Genomic DNA, 21,128 nt, shown 5'->3' on the forward strand with positions numbered 1-21,128 from the left:
GTTGGTGTGCGCTCACGATCACATTAAGTATTCCGCACATTCCTATAAATAGAAAAGAAAAACGCTTGAGGTCATTACGCGTACGAACATGACTTCATTCACCCATGCATTCTCTCCCTGCTGAGCCTCGACACGCTCATCGGGACGAGAGAAGAGGGAAAGCAATTACAGCGTGCGACCAATCTCTATAACTCCACTCAACTTGATGGATTGTAAAAATTTGTGGAGCAAATAACTCTCTTAAAAAAGCCATTCGATATTTACTAGGAAAAGTGTTGCAGGGCCCCTTTGAGGACAGTGTCCAAGCGTATTCTGGGAAACGCTGAAGGAACGCCAGGCCATTGTTGTCCCCCGCACTCAATGCTTTCCTTTTGAATGTCGTCACCATCAGTACACTGCGGCCACACTATTGTCTGTCACCACCCTCCCTTATGCCTGTTTTTCCTGGCCATTTGTCATCGTTCCATGACAAGTTAAATGCTTTTCTGGTAAACATATCACTCCAGCACAAGTTACGCTTTCCAGCCTTGCACTATGTCTGTGTTGTGTTTCCCACAATTCGTACATTTTTCCATATCAGTCATCTTTTCTTGCATTCGATAAGCATAACGCACATTTACTATTCATTCGCTACCAGCCTCGTTTCTCCCAGTTATGCCATTGCTTTTGTTCTAATAAGACCAATGTCATAGCTTCATGACCGAGTGTCATCAGTAATAAAGAAATGCCATAAATAGAAAAATAAACCAACCTTTATTCAAATATGCATGAAGGTAAGCACACAATCCCAACCGATACACAAGGAACTACCTGGTTGGACTTCAAATGTAAGTACTGACTTGTTTTGGTGGTGAATAAAAGTACAAAGGGGAATGTGTGTGTTTTACAGTACAGCTCTGATGTTTCGGGACTGATTCGGTCCCTTCTTGAGAGGTTACTATTCGGTCAGCTCCAAAGCTAGCGACTTTTCTTGGGTGTGTATGGCTCTCCATCATCCTTCTTTCCGCCGTTCTTGTTGATGCGGTGTTTTCTCCATCGGTTTTGTAGACCATGCATGTATACACTCGATAAGGTGTACATGCATGGTATACGTAGCGTAGTAAAATCTCGCTACTACGAACATCAGATTAACGAAACTTTCAGATTTAGGATTTTTTTTAAATCCCTGCCGGAATGCCTATATTGCCAATATGAAAAACTTTCAGAACTACGAATTTCAGAATGCCGATTATTTCAGATTAATGTATGCAATTTAACACCAAAATCAACTAGATGCTTCATTATTACGAGCTTCCGTGGATGTTTTGGTATGAAAATCCCTGAAGCTTACTCCTATCATCACCTGCAGCAGAATGCACAAAAAAAACCGCCTCGACGGGTGCAGCCCCATTAGTGTTTACATCAACGTAAGCATCAAATGCATGCAACAGCGCCGGAGTCACATGGTCGGAGCAGTCGCAGCGGTTGTAGGCTGAGTGCCACTTCTCCCCCACGTTGTTAGCTGCTGACGGTTGGAGCCGCGAAGTTGAGATCGCGTTGCGAGTTCGCTTTTCTGGCAAAGAGTTCTCCTGGCCTCAGCGTTAAAAAGAAACGGCGCCAGTTTCACTTTAAAAAAAAGTGCACATTCTGAAAATATGAATCATGAAAAAAAGCAAGTGGACATATGCAGGGAGCATGATATTGTGCCATCAACAGTGGCAACGATACTGAAGGATCGAAAGAAGATCTTGAAATTACATCGAGAATCACAGCCTGCTCCCTCAAGAAAACGCTTGCGGCAGGACAACTACCGAAACGACGACGCTGCCACCCTCACATGGTTCAAGGATGCCAGACACCACGGTGTGCCCTTGTCATGCCCTATTATTCATGAAAAGGCACGACAGTTCGCTGTCGCTTTGGGCACCTTCGGCTTCGATGTATGTGCCGGATGGCTCTATCAGTTCTGGCAAAGCAACGACATCGTGTGGCAAGTCGTGTGCGGGGAAGAAAAGGCAACGTATACTGGAAGTGCGTTTGCCTGGTGGAACAAGCGCTTTCAAAAGACCATCGAATCACTCAGTCCAGACTAAGTTTTCAACACCGACGAAGCGGCATGTTTTTATAATCTGTTGCTTGACAAAAGAATGTACTCTAAAGGCGAAAAATGCAAGGACGGAAAAAAATCGCGAGTTTGCGTGTAAGTGCTCTTCTGCTACAACATCACTGGCACGGAAATACTCGAACCTCTTGTTATTGGCAAGTCCGCCAAACCTCGCCGTTTGAAAAACTTTGTCTCATTGCCTTGTGACTACTGGGCAAATAAGAAGGCGTGGATGACATGTGAACTGTTCGCGCAGTGGCTGCTGCAACTCGGATGACACAAAGAAGAAAAAACAAAGGAAGGTTCTTGTAATCGCCGATAACTGTTCAGCACACATGGCGAATGTGCAGTTGAGCTATATGCAGCTTGAATTTCTACCCGCAAATTGTACTTTTTTGTTACAACCTTTAGACCAGGATATCATCAGATGTGTCAAAACCGAATTTTGGAAGCGACTTGTGCAGCGCCTTCTCATCAACATACGACTAAAGCTGCCAGGGTCATGGTAGAACATCAAGGCCAGCACCATTAGCAAATGCTGGGTAAAGGCAGGCCTTCTCAAGACTTTCCTTGCTCTGCAGGATTGCGAGCCTACACCACGAGACGGCAATAATGAAGTGGAGCTCAATACAGAGCCGTGAAATGAGCTTACCAAGAAGCTCCCAGTAGACGCTGGGGTAACCTTTGAGGATTAAGTGAACAGCGACTGCACAACCGCTACGTCCGCAGAGCTCACCTGCGAAGAAATCGTCAGTAAAGTGCGGGAGCAAGATTGCTCTAGTAGTAGTAACAAGGACGACACTGCAGATGCTGAGACTCGGACAACGAAAAGACTAGTTCCAGCCCGCATGTTGTGGACTTCCTTGAGAAGACCCGATCGTATTTAGGGTGCTGCAAAGACGTACCCGATGACATCCTTAGGAAGGTTGCGGAGGTGGAGGCATATATGCACCAGCGTCTGTTTTCTACCCGCCAGAAGAAGATAACAAATCTCTTTAAGCAGTAAATTTTTTTCCGCACGGTGCCCAGTGTTTTTGTTTATTGTTCACGCCCCAACATGTGCACCTCCTTCAAAGGTACGTGATTTTCGTTGTGTTAAATTAGGGGCACCATTTTTCAATACTACAATGTTTCAGAAAAGCTAACTAAATTTGGCTGTCCCGCATAGTTCGTTGTAACGAGATTCTACTGTATTAGCAAATAGTTTTTTAAATCACATTTGCACAGATTCTTCCCCAAGGTTTTATTAGGTGCTCCGTAATATATAGGCACAACCCGTGCACACACACAGGCAAATGTACAGACAGATCCATTGTTGAAGAGAACACTTGCATGTAATGCATGTATGGATTTTACTCTGTTGCACAAGCATAGTGGCATTGATTTGCATATCACTGCTGGTGGCTAATAGTTCTGCCTTATTATAAAGGAAAGAGCTAAGCATGAGCAATGTTTCCATATCTACTTACAGTTGAGAGCAGTATGAAAGGAGCTCATTCCAAGTGTTCCCTTTAACAGTGGATCAAACTGTACATATAACCTTTGCACAGCGAACAGTGCACTAAGGAACCTGATTGAGGCATGGCCTTTTCTGGTGAGTCGTCTACAGAACACAATCTGCACCAAGCCTCATCAGTCGAATGTTATGAAAGGCTTCTCAGAAGCTATTCCATGTAGCCGATGCATACGCTAACCTAGCTATGAATCGCTGTTTCACAGAGCCACTAGACCCAGTTTTTGCTGCTATACCACTCATGTTTAAGATCCTTCCAGAAGCTGTCAATAGAAAAAACAACACACATTTTTGGTCATGTAAAGTAATACACAAAGAAAGACATGCTTCCTTTTTGATGAGAACACATACAATCAGGGCTCCTGTGTACGCTCAAAGCTTTCTAGGTCTTCGATAAACGAAAAGATTACAGCTGTATAGAGAGAAACTTGGATGTCATCTGCTAATGAAACATACTGAATGAAGCACGTGTCCACTGAATTTCACAGGCTTGCTTAAATTACTTAGTGCCAACCATTAAAATCCCATTTGCATAATATGCATGTGTTCTCATGCATTTGACCGGTCGGTAATTCTAAAAAGTTACGTGTGTTCGAAAGTTTCACGGGACGTTTGAAGCCAACAAAAAGCGTGACACACATCAGCCAATAAACAATAGAGCTCTTTCAAACACCTGTCAATTGTCTCGGCTGCCGATCTTAACAGCTTTGCATGTGGTTGCACATATGTCTTTCTAGAGAGGCCACATGATTAGAGCAGCTTTTTTTACAACACATGCCGCAGTGACGCATCAAATATGACCAAATGCTTGTAAGTGTCGCATACTTGCCTCTGTCAAACCAAACTTTCAGTGCTGCTCTCCTTAGACCTATCGAATCCACACCAGCAGATCTGTGCATTAAATAGACTGAAGAGTCTCCAGTACTTCATTCATTTAGGTACAAATTTCAGTAGTTAGTAGCTGGCACAACCATATTTTGGTGTTGCATTGTGGCTATCTTTGTGAGGCGCCCACTGTAATGCACACATGCAAAGACTCAAGAAAGCCAAACGCACGTTCTAAGCCTGTGTATTAATGTGCCTTTTTCTTTCTGTTCTCGCATATATGCACAACAGCAAGTAGTTTTAGAGCCCTTAAAATAATAGAAGAGCACGAAAAAGCTAGGGCAAAAGACACATGGACGGACAAGTGTTCACTACCGGCTATCTGTCTATTTTGTCCCGTCTTTTTCACACACTCCTTTTATTTTTAAAACCTTGAAACAACTGTACCGGCCAAAGAACGTTGTAAGGTTCCACCCCAAGTTTGATAGCATTGATTGGAAAGCCACACAAACGAGTCACATTCATTGTTCAACGTGAACTAAACATTTGAACATATTCTACAAACAGAGCACTGTTATGACATGTCAACATACAGAGGGTCCAGCCTCTGAAATGTGCCCAAAACAAGACATCGAAAGCCACTGTAAAGGCGTGAAGTTCCTGTGGACTAGATGACACGTATTAAGAAATACAACTCAGCTACAGCCACCACAATAGAGGTGATGAGTCCGACGAGGACCTGTAGAGGAATGTGGGGATCCGGCAGCGAATATTCGACCGCCTTGTAGAAGAAGGCGAAAGTCCCGCCAACGGTGACCAGCAGGTTAACCACGGCCCACGACTGCTGCTTGACCTGGCGAACCTCGTCGCCGACCTTTGTGAACGGAGACGACCTGAAGAGTAACAAGGCAAGAGACATCAACTGAACAACAGTTACACTTTGGTTTGATCTATTTTTAATTAACTTTTTGCTTCCTATTGACAAGTATAGCATATTTCGCATGTTTTGCAGACCCAAAACCATGAGCAGGGGTGTAGTAAGAAATCTTTTTTTGGGGAAAGGGGGACCAAGCTTTGATTGATTTGTGGGGTTTAACGTCCCAAAACCGCTAGGTAAGATTACGAGGTCCGCACACTACAACATTTCCGCTTCCATCGGAAATGCAGCCGCCGCAGCCGGGAATCGAACCCGCGACCTGCGGGTCAGCAGCAGAGTACCTTAGCCACTAGACCACCGCGGCGGGGCAAAGGGGGACCAAGCTGCTTGTGTATGTGTACTAGTGGATATACACCTGCTAAGTTGTAAACTATTGTGGCAGGGAGAGTTGAGCCCCACTCTCATTACGCCAATGACCATGGAGTAATTGAGGCCATTGATAGCAAAACATCATGATTTTCCTTACCAAAGGCGACTTGAGCATTCAGTTCTATTTTTCAAGCACACGTTGCATCAAATAATAATATAACAATAACACTTCTCACACCCACACCAGAAAAAGCGACTACAAGAGATGCAGGAGAAGTAAATCTCTTATTGCGTGATCGACAGTAATAATCAGCAAAATTTTCTCTCAAATGACTTTCATGCATTTGTTTATAAGTAAATCCCACAGAGCACTAAGACAGAATAATTTCTGAACGTTTCCCCATAAATAATTTAGGAAATAATAGTAAAAAAAAAGAGAAGTGAACTGATTTTCTAATACGCTGCTCAAGAGCTATCTATGAAAAAGCACAATTCGATTGAATTGCTGTCACAATCAGCCTATTCACGTCCACTGCAGATCGAAGGCGTGGCCGCTCCTAATGATCCCAAATTAAAACTATATTACACTAGCCAATTTCCGTTTTAGTCCTGCGAACTTCATTTCATCAGCTAACTCCACCGTGTTTGGCTACTTTCCCCATCCCTTTGCATTCATGGCATCATTCCACAGCTTGCCACTCCCGAGATCAACTTGGGTACAGTCGTAGGCGTGTGTTGGGTTTCCCTTCGGTGGCAGGGGGGTGAATGAAGGGGCAAACTCTACGCCCCCCTCTTTTAAGTAACTGGGGGAGGGGGGGGGACGCCCCCACCACCTCCCCTGCGCTCGCCTATGGGTACAATGTCGTTGTGTGATTGATTCGTAGTGTTAAGCACCCCAAAGACACAACTCCCCACATCTCGCAGACCATGACGTTGGCGAGAAGCGCCAATGGGCACACGGTTGGGCTCCACGAGCGTCTACAGATTAGAAACATTGGCTATCAGAAACAGCATTTCGGCAGGAACTGTGGTATGCAGCGAGTTCTTGCGCTGCAGCTGATGCATGTCTAGCTGATGGTGAGTCGTAATCGAAAAAAAAAAAAAAAAGCTGGCGGACAAAACCAATTGCATGCGCGAAGCTGGTACACCATCCTCGCCTTCTTGTAATTAGCGTCACGAAAGTTTCCTTATAATGGCACAGCGGGCGCGTCAGTATCAAATGAAAGCGAGACCCACGAAGACGGCCCGTTAACCAACCTGGCGCGGCAAACGTCCACATCAGATGTCATGCGGTCGTAGTCCCGATTCATCTGCTGAGCCTTGAGCTTCTGCACGCGGGCTTCGAGTTCGGGGTTGCGCGGAGGCGTCACGGGACTCGGCAAGCACAGCTCTGATCCCTCCAGCAGCTTGTGCAAGTAAACGGGTGCATCGCCGGCGGAGTTGACGGCATCGCGCAGGGAACGCAGCGATCCAAAAGGCACGCCCGCGGAGTCACACTTGAGCAAATCTCCCGCTTTGTTTCGCAGGTCTTCATCGCAATTGGAGCTGTCGCGCAGGCTCTCTAAATATGCGATTAGCGTAGTTCCCGGCTTGATGCGGACGCCCTCGAAATTCAATAAACCCTTCCTGTGCGGTGCCATGTTTAGATGACCGGCAGCTGAATGCAAGCAACAAAACAACACAGTCACCTAATCATGACCTACTACACTCCTGACCTGTTCAGATAGCGGGGTTCCTATGGGAGCGCGTGTCCCCGCTCTCGTTCAATCGCTCGCCGTAGGTGGCGCTACCTATAACCTGTTCGTCTGCTACTGTGCGGCCGGCAGGAGGGCGACGGACTGATACCATGCGTCTGCTTCTGTGACAAACTGCCTATACGTGTGATTGTTTTTTGCTGAAAAGGCTAACGTGTGCTATGTGTTACATTTTAGTAGTTAGGCTATACTGGTTGATTGACTTCTAAAGCTGTATATTTGCGTAGAAATGTCTTGCTGCATGGTTGTTTTTGCCATTCCAGCCTAAAAAAACTTCAATTTAGTATTCATAAAGCTTTTGACTAATAATGTACTCATTGGTAATAGAATATCAAACTGATTTTAGGTTGTTTAGGACGCGTCAGGTGAAACGCAGTGCCCCTGTTGAGCACTTACCTTGGACACTCGCCCTGGACAGGTGTTACACTTGTAGTCAATTGATAGAAGAGAATAATGCACATACGCCCACGGACGCATATCAAGGAGAGACACAGGAATTGAAGCTTTAACTCTTACTGTGACCTACACAACAAAAATTGTGCGTCAAATTTCGCTACGGGAGTTTGTCTGCTGGAACGGGGAGCGCTGGCCGATGCGCGTTTCTATGATTTTATATGTCCGTGCGATGAGATGATATGGTAAAGGCAGTGATGTGCCTATCGAGGGCAACACATTGCGACCCCAATAAAGTTTTTATCGTCATCATTATCATCATCTTGTCGAGCATAGTTAATAATAATAATAATAATAATAATAATAATAATAATAATAATAATAATAATAATAATAATAATAATAATAATAATAATAATAATAATAATAATAATAATAATGTTTTATTTTTCATCAATAGTTTGATGAAGGACAGCGGCAGGTAAAAGCTGCTCTTCGAAAGAGGCAGCTTGACATAGGCCCACAGACGCCTTTAGCACGACAGCACTGGCAAACAGTTAGCAATGTTATCTAAGCAACAATTACAAAAATATCAAGTTCAAATTCTAAAAATAAAAATAGCAACCATGATAACAATGTAGCAACTGCAAAGAAATCTTGAAAACTATACATGTGTATATCGTGCAATTGAGTTCGGGTACAGAGTAAGAAATCTATGCCAGCTTTCACATATTTATCAATTAACGTAGAAACTGTGTAGAACAACCTATCTGTGGAGTAGTTTGTTCTCGAAGTTTTTATTTTCCATGTTTCTTTATGTCATGTTTCGAACAAATTATTTGGCTGCAGTTTCGAGAGGTCGTACAAATAATGTCGACTTTCTTGAAATTGACGCCTGACCACCAATGCTAACTTAAAATCGTAGAGACGATGTAGGGGTGGTATTCCAGCCTGTTGAAACAATTCACTTCTGCGAGCATCATACGACCAGTAAAAAATTATTCTAATATACGTCTTTTGCATCAGGTACAGTTTTTGTAAGCGCGTGTTAGTCGTAGTCCTTCATACCAAGAAACAATAAGCAAGATGCCAACAGAACAGTCATTTATAAAGTAAGAATTTTACCTTGTATAGTAGAACAGTTTTGCCACTGTACACCGTGCCCTCTACGCGAGATAACTGACCCAGCACACTGTAAATGCGATCGTTTCAAAGCATATTGCTCGAAAATGTAACTCCAAGAATTTTTATACAATTTACTAACTCAATAATAGTATCGCCATACTTGAAATGTATGTTTTCATTAACAGACTTATTTTTAGGGCGGAATAGTACCGCCTTTGTTGTACTAGTGGTTATGTTTGATTGATAGCGCCCAAGGGCGACACCCGCAGTTGGGGCGCGTACACATGCTGAAAATGTGCCATTATACTCGTTTGTCAATGAAAAGCAGATCCCTCAAAGTGATATCAAGGTTTCTGCTAAAAGAATTTGGCGAGTGTATGCGTGTGATTCGAGCAATGTTACAGCACTTCAAAATGAAACAAAACACATTTGTCGCTTTACTTATGCGTGCCACAATATGCCAGTTAAAGCTGATGTTTCAAACAAAGTTTCTGCACTTTCGAAGAATATCCTACTTGCTGGCACACAGTGACGGCTTGTGTCTGCAATAAAGAAAAACATATGTACGCGTACAGAGCTGCGTGCATTTGGGTCATAGTTCAATAAAATGTGCTAGCAAGGTTCTGGGCGCGTACATGATACAATGGAGGCATGCAACTAAACTTTTAAAATCTTGCGAGATTTTGGCTTTTCGGCTATTCTCTTTCTCTTTCCTTCTTTGGCTGTTTTGTCCCGCACGTAGTTTGAGAAGAAAGGACGGCTAAATTTTTGCAACACTAGCCGCGCCATGGCTTCTCGGTGCTCGCTAGTAGCGCCTTTATGGCTGAAAAGAGGGTTCAAGGCCACTGCAGGTAGCACAGTTTGCACAAAAAGTGCCATCGGCCTCTTTTTGGAAATGGCCAATGGCGCAAATGCTTCCGCGGCCCTTTCTAGAGTGCTCACAAAGGAAAGAAATGAGATCGTTGGGTATGAAAGCCCTCCCCTGTCTAAATTAAATATCACAGCAGTAGCTGGTCCAGATGAGCTGGGAGCCTTGATTTTGCCGATGCAGTCGTCGCAAGTAATGCAATCCTCAGCTGCTTTCACCAGGAAGCCCGCTATAAGGCCAAGCGTGCTGGCCCTTATGCCTGGCTGTGGGGCACCTGTGGGAAGGTAGAAATGAAAAGTGTGCAAGAATTTTATCAGTATATAGATAAGCATGCATGATTAAACCGACACGTGTCCGTATACAAAATATGAGAAATATATATATATATATATATATATATATATATATATATATATATATATATATATATATATATATGTATATATATATATATATATATATATATATATATATATATATATATATATATATATATATATATATATATATATATATGGATGTTAATGCGCTTTCAGATAACAACTGTTGCCCCACCGCGGTGGTCTAGTGGCTAAGGTACTCGGCTGCTGACCCGCAGGTCGCGGGACCGAATCCCGGCTTCGGCGGCTGCACTTTCGATGGAGGTGAAAATGCCGTAGGCCCGCGTTCTCAGATTTGGGCGCACGTTAAAGAACCCCAGGTGGTCGAAATTTCTGGAGCCCTTCACTACGGTGTCTCTCATAATAATATGGTGGTTTTGGAACGTTAAACCCCACATATCATCAAGATAACTGTTCATTCAGCCGACGTTTGCGTCGGGAGAGCCCCGTCTTTTTCAAGGTATAATAATATTTACACATTTTCCGCGTCGATTTATAGCTTGTCACGACAGGAGGGAAGAAGTCCGGAGAATAGTATAAACAACAACATAAAAAAAACTGAGGGAGAAACGTTTAAAAATAAAAAAAAATCTAGGAGAAGAAGCAAGAGAAAGACGACGGGATTAGGAAGGGACAGCATCTCAAGAGAGTAAGGCGAACGCAAACGAGCCATGCCATCATCTGTGTGCCAGTTATGACAGCGATTCAAAACCGCCGAAAATTTCTTCCCCGATTGCGGGAAAGGGACGTCGGTTAGTCGAGTTGTGTGGGCGCCTGGTGAAAGCATGTTATATTTTTAAATGTAAGCCATAGTACCTGCTTGTACCATGGACTTATCGTTACATACATACACAGTATAACTGATTGAGAAGCATGTTTTCATCTACATCGTGCACTGACGCAAACGCTGCCTCACGCGGCTTGCATGTAACACGGTAAGCAGCGCAGAGTTTATAATATATGCATAATATCGTATAGTGGGGAATTGTTGGACGGTGTGTAATAATTTTTAAATAATGTAAATCATTCCATTACACGGAATCAACGAGATATGAAAAGCGCACCACGGCAAGTCTGCAGGGCTTCTAGATGTGGCCGCATCGTCTGGGTTATAGTAGCAGATGTCGATGCCGCGCACTCGCCTGACGACCCTTGATTCTGGTTTACTAGCGAGTGCATTTCCAGAGGTTGTCCGGCTTGCTTTACTGCTGTGGAGCACGACGCCTGCCTTGCACTGGGCGATCCAAGAGGAGACGTTGTTTGCTCTGTACTGCCGCTTGGTGATGAGTGCATCATTCCCATCACGAGGACTTTCTGCAGTGATGAAAGCGCAGCACGGGCGTCTGTCTGATCGTTGCTTCCTTGAAGCTGTCTGATGGTGGAAAAAAGTGCTTCGACAGGGTCACTGGAGAATTTGGCAGTCAACACGTATAGGAAACCTGAACGGATGAGAAATTGTGTGCACTGTACTGTGGACATTGTGGTCAGTTGGAGAGCTTCGTATGTTTCAAGAGATATGAATGCCCTCTTATGTGGTGCCGCGGCTTTCCATGCTGCGAAAAAGGGCAGAAATTCCTGCTCCAGCCATATCAACCTGAAAATAAAGCAGTTTATTGTAGAAAATATGAAACCTAGCGGGATAAATGGAATGTACCTGTCATCATCTGGGGAACTGAACGGCATCCTGTTTTGGTCCCGGCTTACTACGTGGAAGGTTGTATTTCTTATGTTGTGTATGGTGAACCATTTAAATATCATTTCCATCAGCTCGATGGTTGGCAGGCAGTCTTCAAACCCGAAAATGCCAAATCTGCGGCCGTATTGTAAGAGGTATCGTAAGGCCGATGTCACCTAGAAACCAAGGAGACGCGACATATTAAAAATGATCGGAATTATTTAGAGAGAGGTTTCTAAGCTTGGACGTTCGTATACAGCAAGTGAGACGAGTTACAAGTGGCACTGCAGTCATCAATAACGTGCACTTTTAAGTGAGTTTGTGTTAGTGAACATATATTTATAGAAGCTCTAATGATACGTAATTATTGTGTGGTAAGCAATACGCGCAGGTACATTCGTTAAGAAAGGGAAATTGTATGTTCAGATAACCATGCGCTGTTAGCAGCAGCAGTAGCAGCAGCTCATGTGCATGTTTTTATGTGACCATACTGATAAATATGTTAGCAGTTATATACGTATTGAATTACATTTTCACCATTTGCTTCCGTTTGGGTTCTACAAACAAATAAACCAGAAACTAACATGAATATTCACGTATCGTTTGCGGTGAATTACTATTAAAAGGCAGTTTTTGTACTGCTTCATTTGAACGAAAAGCTGCAAAATTTTTTCTGCTTCTGCATGAACATTCACTTGACGTAATATGATGTAAAATGAGTTGTGGCGTAATATTAGCGCATAAAAGTTTGCCCGAGCGCGCCAAAGAATTTGAGAAGTATAAACGTCACTACTGATAGAAAACTGCGAGCATGATTCTAGCTCAATTAGATGTATTTTTTTGTGTAATACAGGTTGCAGGAAGCATACATAATTTACAGCTAACGAAAAGGCATTTCCTGCATGACCTGTGTGCGTCACGCATTGTGATGTCTACAAGGAATACAGAGAATCTGGGAGTGTGTGACACTAACGCTAAATGGGTTTACACCTTTTCTTATACATGCCTGTGGAGAGAACACTTCAACGGCCCTCTTCACGCTTAATTTCTCGAAGTTCGTCGGGTAAACGTGCTTCTGCGTAAGGTTCCGAACAAGCTTGAACGACGACTGTTTTTCTGTTATGTCCAGCAACTTTCTCAAATACGTGGGGCTGTAGTAATGCCCATTGTTGAACAGAACGCGTTTGGTGGACAACATCTGGTTGCGGAGATTTTTCAGGATGTGGCAGTGGTCAAAAGAAAGGAAGAGCCTCCGATTCATATCCATTGGATGTCTGCAACAACAACAAAAAAAAATGAATAAATAAATTGGAGAAAGGCGGCGTTTGCGGTGTGAATAATTAGTTGCATATACGGTTTTCTGTTTTTTACCAAAGTAATGTAAATGTTAGCCATTCGAAGGACGTGTGCGTTGTTAATTATTACCTTATTATAAAATTTCTCCACTCATGCCATGATCCTGCAGGTCTGTGTGTGTGTTTTATTGAGATTACCTACACCTTAAATCTTCCGAAACTTTAAGTATACTCACCCATTCATACAGTCGCATGCAGGTGCGCATACATTACGCAAACGCGTAACGTCAATTGATTTGTAAAGACGGGCTATTTACAGCGATTGTACTGTTGATAGCAATCTTGTTATGGACACGGCTTTCTTATATGGCAGCGCTGATTAAAAAAAAAGAAGGGGGGGGGGGGGGCTCTGATGCTGATACAGGCTTTTTTTTTTGTGCGACCAAGTCTTTTGTTTTTTTTTTCACTCAAACACGGCATGCATGCGCGTGCATACATTGATTGATAGATATGTGGGGTTTAACGTCCCAAAACCACCATATGATTTTGAGAGACGCCGTAGTGGAGGGCTCCGGAAATTTCGACCACCTGGGGTTCTTTAACGTGCACCCAAATCTGAGAACGCGGGCCTACAACATTTCCGCCTCCATCGGAAAAGCAGCAGCCGCAGCTGGGATTCGATCCATGCATACATTGAGGGCACACTGCGAATACATATAAAAAAATATTTACACTAGGCATTGCGCACAGCTTAATGCGAGCTGAGAGCAAAAATATATACTTAGCAACTTACGGCACAACTGGCATCATACGACCATTCCCTAACATGGTGAACATCTTTTTGTTCGAAGCGTGGTTGTCAGCTACAAGTCGGACCACTTGGAATCCTGCTTCTTCGATGGACTTAATTACTTCAAGTGTTAGTTGATGCAGGTGGTCTCCTTTTACTGACTGCGTGAAATAATATCCCACGGGTAGCCTGAAAAAGATAAAAATTAGCAGTATTCTGTAGCGTCGGTGTCAGCTGGGCTTAAAATCTCACTCCGTTGGAGAGAGGAGGAGAGCCAATTGCTCATCTCGAGTGCTTGTCAAATAAGTGCACAATGCTAAAGTTGACTTGCCGGGGGAAAGGGGGGGGGGAGCCCTCCTTAAAAAATAGAAGACGACTCCCCCTGCCCCTCCCCAGACTTTCAGCCCTGGTCGCGGAATAGCACATCATTGGTTAATTAAAGACAACGTTTTCTTTTTATATCTATAGGTGGGGTTAGTCTTTCAGTCACAGCGAAACGTATAGTGATAGACAAAGTGATGATTCACTTACGTGTAGTGCGTTGATAAGCCTACAAATACAAAGGCGAGAAGGTGTGTGGCCAGCTCGTTCTGAATGCCCACTTCTTTTTCTAGGCCTCCCATTTCGACTAGGCCATGGACTTTGTCTCCTTTTTTTTCGTACGTCAGTGCTTGCTTTAAAGACATTTCATCCACAATCAAAGAGCCCATTTTTTCCTAACAAAAAAAATGGGGGGGGGGGGGAATTCACTGTTAACAGACATGCGTTATATATCGGCGGAGACAGTTAATTATATAAATAACCTTCTTTGTTGTTCCGTACATGACCCATAATTTAACAGAAATGATTAGGGTTTAGAGCAAACATAGCGCACTGCCGTATACTCTTAAACAATACATCTTACGTTCGAGTAATCCTTGCCACAGGTCTGGTCCCTGTTTATTCACTTTAAATCACTTTTCATTCGGCTATACTAGCATGTATTTTGATCAGTCAAACACTGCCGCGTGCGCTGCTTCCTTCGTTATTCGCGTGCATATTGTAAATAATTCTGATCGAAGTAACGTACCCGTTCGGACAAGTGTGTGCTTTCCGTGTGCAGCCTTTGCTTCATTAGCGACGAAACAACTGCTCCAGTACAGTAGCCAATGTAACGCTTCAGTGTCATGCGACTTGGAAGGGTGAGGCACCCAGACCTCCGCAACATTTCGTACCCGCAGGGTGATTTAGCTTGCCACATTATGGCCTGCCTGATGGTCACCTCTTTCCAACGGTGATTTTTCTCACGCAGGCATTGCAATTGCTCCTTCAAAAATTCAGCCTTCTTGTCGTTCTCGTCCAGCATTTCCTGATGATGAAAGGGCAGTTGAAATGCGTAAATCACGCGCAAGATAACATACTGGAAGAAAGCGGAAGTGCAGGGGAGAATGGAAGCTTGACCCGCTGAAACATCGTAGAGCAGGGAATGCCGGCGCATCCAACAATTCGACATTTACGTACTGGACTTGCCCTTGTCAAGACAAGTTTAGATGTTGTGGGAGAGTGAGCAAACGTTCACACACACGCTACTAAAGGAGGCTGTTGCTGTCCTGACAAAGAATAGTGCACCTGATTGTCGAAACCTTGCATTTGGCATCATTCCTTATTCAACAATTCATAATCGCGAGAAAAGATATGCGTTTACTCTTAAGACAATAATAGATGTTTCATGTCACCACGTGGACATTCAATTGCAGCTATGCTACATTAATGAATTGCGCAACTTCAGACTTGCGTCATGTTCAGTAACCGGCCACCGACTCACACATACGGACTAGCGGAAACTGTTCACTTACACTTTCCAAACCATTCCTTCCTTTTTGAATGCAATGCTGCTCGCTCAAGTTTATAAGGCAGACATCACATGTGCGTCAAGCGTGGCTTCCTGTACGAGCATAAACCGATCGGCCCATAGCACCAACACAACACAGCTTGCAAATTACTGTCTTTCCAGTTGTCAGTCCAATGTCCCTAATTGTTTGCGACGACAGAAATTTGAACTCGTTGTTCGCAGGATAAAGGAATAAACTCGGGGTGCGCCAATCACGCAAGGGGGTACACACCGACCTTCGTATCTTAAACACTTGCTCATGTGCGCGCTTACCCACCAACCTTCTTTTATTCCGTGTCCTTATGTCAGGCCTACACCTTCGTATGACCAGAAAGATTGCCAGCATCGGCGTACACTAAAATGTCACGTAAATTTATATGAAGAAGAAAATCTATAAACAGAGTTTCTCTCGAGCAGACATCATGACAGCGGACTTGTCATCCTTAAGGCTATAATTGTATTTCAGTCTTTCAGAAAACAAGCCTGCTTGTCGAAACGCCGCCTCGAAACAACTTTGCTAAAACTACTGATTAAGCGAGTTGGTTCATGATTATTTTCAGTGTTTGTGTGTGTGTAAACAGCGATTAAAGAATGGGAACAACCCCTGTTCACAGGTTTTTTACTGCAAGCTTCCATCCTCCCCTTTCTGACGTTTCTTACAAAAAAGTATAGGGACACTAAGTTAATAGACTGATAAATGAGTACCTGATAATTCTCTATCGTTCCTGTTCCGATCATACGACTATTAGAACAGAAAAAATTAAGACTAGGTTTAATGTTCTGAGTTTGGCGAACAATCTTCGACACGTGCACGTCGCTTTATGTTGCGTCGCTCCTTGTGTACTTGGCCGCATTGGCTGAGAACATTTCTTTGAAACTTGCTACTTCAGACCTTGCATCTACTAACACAGCAGTCTTAGACATTACCTGAGGCCGTCAAAGTATGACGTCACTGCTAGCCGATGCGCGAGAACTTAAGGGTAGCATCGCCACCTTTACAATCTCTTATAGTTTCGAGAATTCCTTCGCTCACCGGACGTCCTCTCGTAGTACGGGTGATGTTGATAGAATTGACTTACTCCTAAATTGTTATTATGTTCAGAGTCATTTAAAATTAAGTGCGAATATAAAAGGATTAATATAACATTCGTCCACTGACGTAACTGCGTACCTGCAGCGTTAGAGCGCCATTCGCCTCGGCGAGGGCTTTCATCTCGAAAAAATCTTTCTTTAGCTTCTCTAGCTGTGAATGCAAATTACTGTTCATTTCTTTCAGCCTGCTGCACTTCCGCCGCAACGTCTTAGTTGCCGCGACCAGGGAGCGCATCTTCTTCAAACCGATCGACGTTTGCGACGTCATGGAGCGCCGCACTGGCCTCTTCTGGTGTTCCCCTTGTATAACTGAACTACAGTCCTCCATGTTGTCCTGACTTGATGGAAAATGCAACCACTCGGCCTCTTGTGCAGTTTCAATTGGGTTTTCAGAACTATATACTTCCCCAGGCTCCGCTGATGCTCGCTCTTCTTGAGAAGAATCTGCGTTGGACGTTCCCCTGTTAAGCCGAAAAAATAGCGAAGCATGACAGATATATTGTCCCGCTAAACGCATAAGGGAATACTGCTAACATTATTCTTATCCGTTGTTGTGTTAGACTTCAAGTTTTACTTACAGTATTTTTACTTGTATGGGTGCCAGCGTTGTTTCCCCCTGCGTTCGTTTTAGCCGCTTTTTCCGCGGCATTGGATCTTGCCCACGTGGATCAGGAGAAGCGGGAAATAAGGAAGGCACGGCTGTGGGCTTCAACATCTTCCTTTTCGTCACTGTTCTGTAATCTTCAGCGGTAAAATGCAGGCTGCATACCTTCGACCGGTCGCTGGGCTCCCAGCGATGCTTTCCTGAACCTTCATCAAAGGTAAAGGCGTATACGCATGGCTAGCAAGATTGCAAAATAACAGTCCATAACACCTTTTTTGTAATTAATTTTTCCAAAATGTAACAAGCCAAATGGGGAGGTTAAGAAAAAGCATAGCCACGATTTTATTCTGGGGAAGTACCTGTATACCCATTTAGTGCATTTTCATATTTTCTCGCAGCCTTTGTAAATGTCTTTTTAGATGACTACATTCGTCGATTGATGTTTAGTGATGGTACGTGGTCGAGTCCAGTGGCATACTTGAAGCCCTTTATTCGAAGAGCTCATTGGCTATACAAGGTTTCATAACAAAGCTGAATTTCCTAATGGCTGCTCAGTAACGAAGCGCGACCCAATACGACAGAGCCGAAACCGAGGCGCACTTGAGCGCCTTGGTCTTGGTTTAGAGCGCAAACCTCTAACCTGTACAATGACTCCGCCGTTGACGACGATGACTTCAGTGGTTTTTGTTCTTTTGCATTCTCCAAAACGAATCTTTGTCATGCATGATGTAATCTCAGATGCAGCACGCACATAAATAGAGTATCTGTCGCTGATTATTCCAGGTTCCTCATTTCGGTTTCACCGGCTGGGTCTCTTAACCCTCACAGAGCCGATGGGCTCATTGCACGAAGGACTTCAATTATGTCATTATACCCGACCGCCTGCCAGCCCTATATAGAGTGAACAGTTAATCGCCACATTTCGTTACCGGCGTAACGTTTCTAATTACCTTAAGTAAGCTTATACAGAAACGAACAAAGCTGTATGGGAAGATAGAGGTTTGAGATGAGAAATACATTTGACCAAATTCGGTCGCTAACTTCAGTGACACCCAGTGTTCAAGAGTTGTCCATCGCTAAACACACACACACACACACACACACACACACACACACACACACACACACACACACAGAGAGACAAACTGTGGAGGCAGCACGTAAATATTTCATATCATTAATTTTTTTATGGATTTCGGCGGCATTTGTTGAGGCAGCCTTCGGGAAGGGTGCTCGAACCCCTCGCAACCCACCGCTACGCATTTTTACATAATTTACAGATTTCGTATATTTACTTTTTTCTTGTGTGCTATATTTAAATTTCTTGGCACTATTTGTGGAGCCTGCCATATTAGCCGCGGTACTTTAAAAAAGCTTTCATGTTTTTTAGCTCAGTGAATTAGCATAACACACGGAAATAAAGTTTACTAAAGCACCCTGGTGCTTCTTGCTAGCTTGCAACTCGTTCTGAATTGAAACGACTCTCAAAAACACAAGACTCACCTTTTCTTCCAATTGCCTCGATCCATTCTTCCCGTATGTCTGTGGCAGGAAACTCGTGAAAACTTACTTTACTTTGTTTGCCTTGTTCCGATTTGCAATATGGCACGCAGCAATACACCATACTTACATTTGAGGTGTCAGCTCATCTAAAAAAAAAAACTGCACGCGGCCACTATTAGAGCTGACTACTGCAGCTATCTGCCGTCTGCAAGTTTCTGCACACGACCTACTGTGTTTCTGCGTATCTTCTGCAATTTGTGTATGCGTATCGTCTGGAACCATCGTGATTCAGTGTGAACAATGAATGCCTAACAATAGTTTTTTTATCTCGTTGGACTACGTTTTCATTCAAGAAATATTTTCATAATAAATTTTCCTTCATTTGTAGAAAAGTTCCCGTCTGCTTGCCACTGTGACCCTTTGTGTGCTTTTTTTACGGTTCTATTTCTGCTTCAAACGTCCACACGAATGCAGCCAACTCTGACGAGGAATCATATCGCTTTATTTGCCATATTTTACACATTCATACACAATTCATGCACAATAAGAACGATTTGCACTGCCACAGCGATGGCTGAAGCAGACGACAGCGAACAGGTGCTGCCTAGCGCCACGCCGCTCGTAGGTGACGGCCCTAGCGGCAGAAGGTATGAACTAGAACGTGGGCGCTGGAAGAGGTGCTCTCTGGGCAGGTCAGGAGTGTAGTAGGTCATGCACCTAATTACCTCCTAAAATAGAGTGTCTAGTAGCGCCACACCATCTTTTTTTTTTTTTTGCATTTATACATGTTCACACATGTCTATGAGTTAACACTTTTAATGTTCGTATACTGAATTTATTTTGCTTCGATAAAACCAATTTTATTAATAAAGTATTTATTAAAGCCACGTGTTATTAAAACAAGTGCGTTCTAACTGGTATTCAATTTGGTTTTCTTTGTTGACTCGTGGCCCTTTTGCTACAGCGTACTAGAAGGGAGCAGTGGAGTGAACGAGGCGGCCGCGCCGCATCTCGGCTGAGTCTCCGGCGGGTGACTGTAGCGGCGGCGCTGTAGTCGCATGATACTAAAGATCTCAGGAGCGTCTGCAATGGGAGCGCGCGCGCTCTAGCCTGCGAAAGCATGAAATTGTTCGTTGTTAGCGCGTTTAATCGTCACCCCCGGAACGGTTTAATGCGTTTTTGAGCCTTTATCAGTAGACGCACCTGCTACGCACCTTGGTGCACGAGTGAATATGCACGCACGCCGAAATTGTGTCGATACGTTCACTGTTTCAAGAGCCTGCCGACCCAGAAAAAAAAAATTCGATCAGAATTTGCACGGATCCGCCTAGCTTCTTATTCAATCAGTGCTTTGAGCTGCGTTACATCATAATTGGCTACTGGGGAACTACAAAGAGAGGAGAAGTATTAAAACTGCGATTAAATCATACGTTCGTTTTGTCGGCAGTCGCTACGACATCCAGAGCGCAGTGTTCCTCATATGAGCCTACAAGCAATCGATTGTCTCACGAGAAACCCGAGTACAAGTAACGTTGTCACAACATTAATCGGTGACGACTCTGTTTTATCATGTCAGTTTTGCGGGAGATAATAATTATTGCTTTCTGAAAGGCTTATTATATATTAAGCCTACTAAAACAACACACAAAGATATTAAAAAGTGCCAATTATATATGTAGCCCGTCTGTTAATCTGCGTCAATTCATTCTGACCAGTTCTCATTTTGTATCGACAGCTTAAATTGTGCGTATGCAATGCCCCTTAGTACAGCTACTATTTTTAGGCGGTGCATTTCTCGTCCACATTAAACTTGAACTAGTTTTGAGACCTCATACTGTCAAAAAGGTGAAATCTACAGTGCGCATTTGTAGAGACACGCTATCATCAGCTTCGCCAACTGTAAACTATTGGCGCAGGACTACCCAGGATTTCTTTTTTTTTAAGGGAGTTGGGGTGTGCAGCAGAACACCTGACCTTGGCAATTGGTGGTCGCTGTGAATGCGTGTAAATATTTTAGTATAGCCTAAAAAGTTAAATTACGAAAACATTTTGTGTTGTAGGGGGTTCTGATTCCCTTCCTCTCCCCTCCTTACTTATGGCTATCTGGTTCTG

At 43.6% G+C, this 21,128-nt stretch overlaps 1 protein-coding gene across 1 annotated transcript; it reads right to left on the minus strand.

Moving 5' to 3' along the window:
• Nucleotides 1-4,800: 4,800 nt before the first annotated feature.
• On the minus strand, nt 4,801-7,354 carry LOC119163832 (vacuolar ATPase assembly protein VMA12). Its single transcript, XM_037415896.2, has 2 exons — nt 6,925-7,354; nt 4,801-5,314 (listed from the first exon to the last, which is right to left on the minus strand). The coding sequence occupies exons 1-2, from the start codon at nt 7,305-7,307 to the stop codon at nt 5,089-5,091; spliced, it is 609 nt and encodes a 202-aa protein (XP_037271793.2). The 5' UTR covers nt 7,308-7,354; the 3' UTR covers nt 4,801-5,088.
• Nucleotides 7,355-21,128: the final 13,774 nt, after the last annotated feature.

This window comes from Rhipicephalus microplus, chromosome 9 (genome assembly GCF_043290135.1).
Source record: "Rhipicephalus microplus isolate Deutch F79 chromosome 9, USDA_Rmic, whole genome shotgun sequence".
Taxonomy (NCBI): Eukaryota; Metazoa; Arthropoda; class Arachnida; order Ixodida; family Ixodidae; genus Rhipicephalus; species Rhipicephalus microplus.

What these genes read in the sequence shown, in the direction of transcription:
- LOC119163832 (XM_037415896.2), bottom strand. Translation starts at nt 7,307, where the DNA reads ATGGCACCGCACAGGAAGGGTTTATTGAATTTCGAGGGCGTCCGCATC. An exon ending in GTGGACGTTTGCCGCGCCAG is followed by an intron (nt 5,315 to 6,924) that starts GTTGGTTAACGG and finishes GTTACTCTTCAG; the next exon opens with GTCGTCTCCGTTCACAAAGG.